This window comes from Haplochromis burtoni, unplaced genomic scaffold (assembly GCF_018398535.1).
Source record: "Haplochromis burtoni strain Fernald_Lab_line unplaced genomic scaffold, NCSU_Asbu1 Contig_1106, whole genome shotgun sequence".
NCBI lineage: Eukaryota > Metazoa > Chordata > Actinopteri > Cichliformes > Cichlidae > Haplochromis > Haplochromis burtoni.
This window is the reverse complement of record NW_024583467.1, coordinates 46,646-49,151: the sequence shown is the minus strand read 5'-3', so window position 1 is coordinate 49,151 and position 2,506 is coordinate 46,646. Positions and strand designations below refer to the sequence as shown.

Genomic DNA, 2,506 nt, shown 5'->3' with positions numbered 1-2,506 from the left:
CCTGTCCTGTGATTGGCTGAGCTTCAGGCCTTCTCTCAGTCAAACTGGAAACAGGGATTGAGACAGTGTGAGGGTTTGTGGAGTGCCACAGTGCTGTAATGAATACTGTAGTGGAAGAAGTTCTTTCACACTCTTCATCCTGGAGCTGCTTTATGTCCATGATCTGCATGGAAACACATCTATGGAGAGGAAATCCAGCTGCTGAGGGTCACATCTGCATCATTGTAGCTACAGTGGATGTTTCAGCGTCAGGACTGAAGGCGGAGCTTTGTGCGTGTCAGGGTGAGGCCGCAGCAGCCGCCTCCAACCGGAGCGCTCGGGCGTGAAACTAGGAGGAAAGCCGACGTCCTCCTCTTTCCTCAGAAGTGATCTGTGGCCGGCCGGACTTCATTCCACAGATGTGCTTTAACAAAGTGTGAAGCTGAACTCTGAGCTGTGACAGTGAAGCAGTGTGAGAGTGTCAGTAGATGATCAGCAGAGGAAAGTGAAGCTGCTGTGAGCTGATGTCCTGAAGGGCTTTTAAAGAGTCTCTGAGTTTGACAGGAACATGAAGATGTTTGTGGTGTTTGTGATCCTCCTGCACGGTAAGTACACCTTCCTCTCTCTGCTCTCATCATCAGCTTTTCTTTCATCTCTCTCTCTTTAATGTGTTGAAGTGCAGCAGGAGCAGATTTCCATCAAACACTGGATTCTGATTCAGATCAAACTAACAATCCAAAGCAGCAACTTTCAAATCTCTGGATTCTTCTTGGTGGCTTTCAGATGAGCTCATGTTACAATCAGCTGCTGTGTGTGTTGTTGTGTAGCTGAAGCTCGGACTCACATTTCATATGTGACCAAAGGAAACTTGGTGCTGTGTGACACACTTTAGATTCTCTGCTGCTGCTTTGAACTCTTCAAACTAAAGAGCCAAACTGATGATTGGCTGTGCAGCTCTGACATGGCACCAAATGTCCCTGTTATCAGCTGCTGGATGGACGTTATCAGAGCTTTTTAGTGCCACACGGATCACCAGGAGCTCCTCCTCTGTCTGCAAACAGGCTCAGCAGCTCTGATCATTGGAGTCAGCACAGAGTGTGGAGACATCTAGTGGTCGTGGAGAGAAGTGCATGTAACGTGTGTGTGTTGTGTTAATCAGCATGAGTAGTTAGGGGGACGTGCCTCCCTGTGCCTGATGGGAGTCCTTGTAATTACCCAGCATGCTGGCCACAGCTGATCTGCAAGTAGTGAACACAAAGATAATCTCTCTCAGTTTAGCCCCATTTGGGGAAATGCCTTATTTGTAGAGATGGAATCATTTGAGGATTTAGTCTCAAAATTTCAAATCCCCCAAAAACACTTTTTTAAGTATTTACAAATTAGAAGCTTTATTTCATCTATGCAAAATAAATCCCTTAATTTTCCCCAGTAAAGTAAGCTAGAGGAGTTTATGGTGAAAAAAGGTGGTAATAAAGGTTTAATTTCAACATTTTATAATTGGATTGTTTCTGCCTCTTTAGAAACATCAGTTTCTAAGTTGGAAGGTTGGAGAAAGGACCTAAATATCAATATTTCTGAGGAGACATGGAAGTTAATTTGCTTAAAAGCACAAAAACAATCGATTAATAGTAACTTAAAATTACTACAATACAATTGGATCATGCAAACATATGTAACACTGGTGAAACTGAATAAATATAATAATAGAATACCAGATACATGTTTTAAATGTGGAGAAGCCCGTGGAACATTTTTTCATTGTATATGGGAATGTAGAATTGTTTGTGCCTTTTGGCAGGAGGTGATGAACAAAATAAACCAGATTTTAGATAAAAACTTTAGATGTAGAAATGATGCTACTACAAGTGTATCCTAAAAATATTAAATTAACAACCTATTAAATTAAGTTTATGGATTACTGTACATTACAGGCAAAACGTATGATTGCAATAAATTGGAAAACATCAGTTCCTCTTGCTATTGGCGCTTAGATAAACTCCTTGACACAGTGTATGGAAATGGAAAGGATTACGTACTTTCTGAAAAATAAGTTAATATATTTTGATGAAATTTGGAAGCCATTTAAAAAATTCTTAAAAGTAGCAAATATAGAACAACTTATGTAGGAGAGTGGAGTAGGAGGAAATTGTTTAGCATGTGCATGCTATTTTTATTGTTTATTCTTATTGATTATATTTTCTTCTTTTTTTTTTCTTTCTCTTGAATTATGTATAAATTGCCACGTACAATTGTATATATATTTCATGTGAGCTTGTTCTTTTTTCTTTGTTCGGAAGAGAGCAGAGTGGGAGGTGAGGGTGGGGGAAAAGGGTTTCTATTACAACAGCATATTATTGGAAACTACCTTTGTATGTTGTTGCAAAAGTAATAAAAAAATATCAAAAAAAAAAATGTAGTGAACACAAAGAGTCAGTGTGAGCTGACATTACAGCAGTCTGTTTCTGTTCCTATTATTTTGGCCCGTTGAGAAACTAAAATGTATTTAAGTTTCAATGAAAGTGCACTA

General features: G+C 39.5%; 2 protein-coding genes across 4 annotated transcripts in view; both read left to right on the top strand.

The window, feature by feature from the left end:
- Window positions 1-2,506, top strand: part of LOC102299794 (butyrophilin-like protein 2) — a 26,638-nt gene that overhangs the window by 18,502 nt on the left and 5,630 nt on the right. The window lies entirely within an intron of this gene.
- The window catches only part of LOC121813070 (V-set domain-containing T-cell activation inhibitor 1-like), a 10,791-nt gene that overhangs the window by 7,284 nt on the left and 1,001 nt on the right, over window positions 1-2,506 (top strand). Inside the window, exon 1 of one of the 2 annotated variants that reach the window (XM_042216545.1) lies at window positions 7-584. The exons of the other annotated variant lie outside the window; for it this stretch is intronic. Within the exon in view, the coding sequence (XP_042072479.1) occupies window positions 548-584 (37 nt within the window). The 5' untranslated portion in view covers window positions 7-547. Of the gene's footprint in view, window positions 1-6; window positions 585-2,506 lie in introns of those variants that run through there. 2 annotated transcript variants of the gene reach the window in all.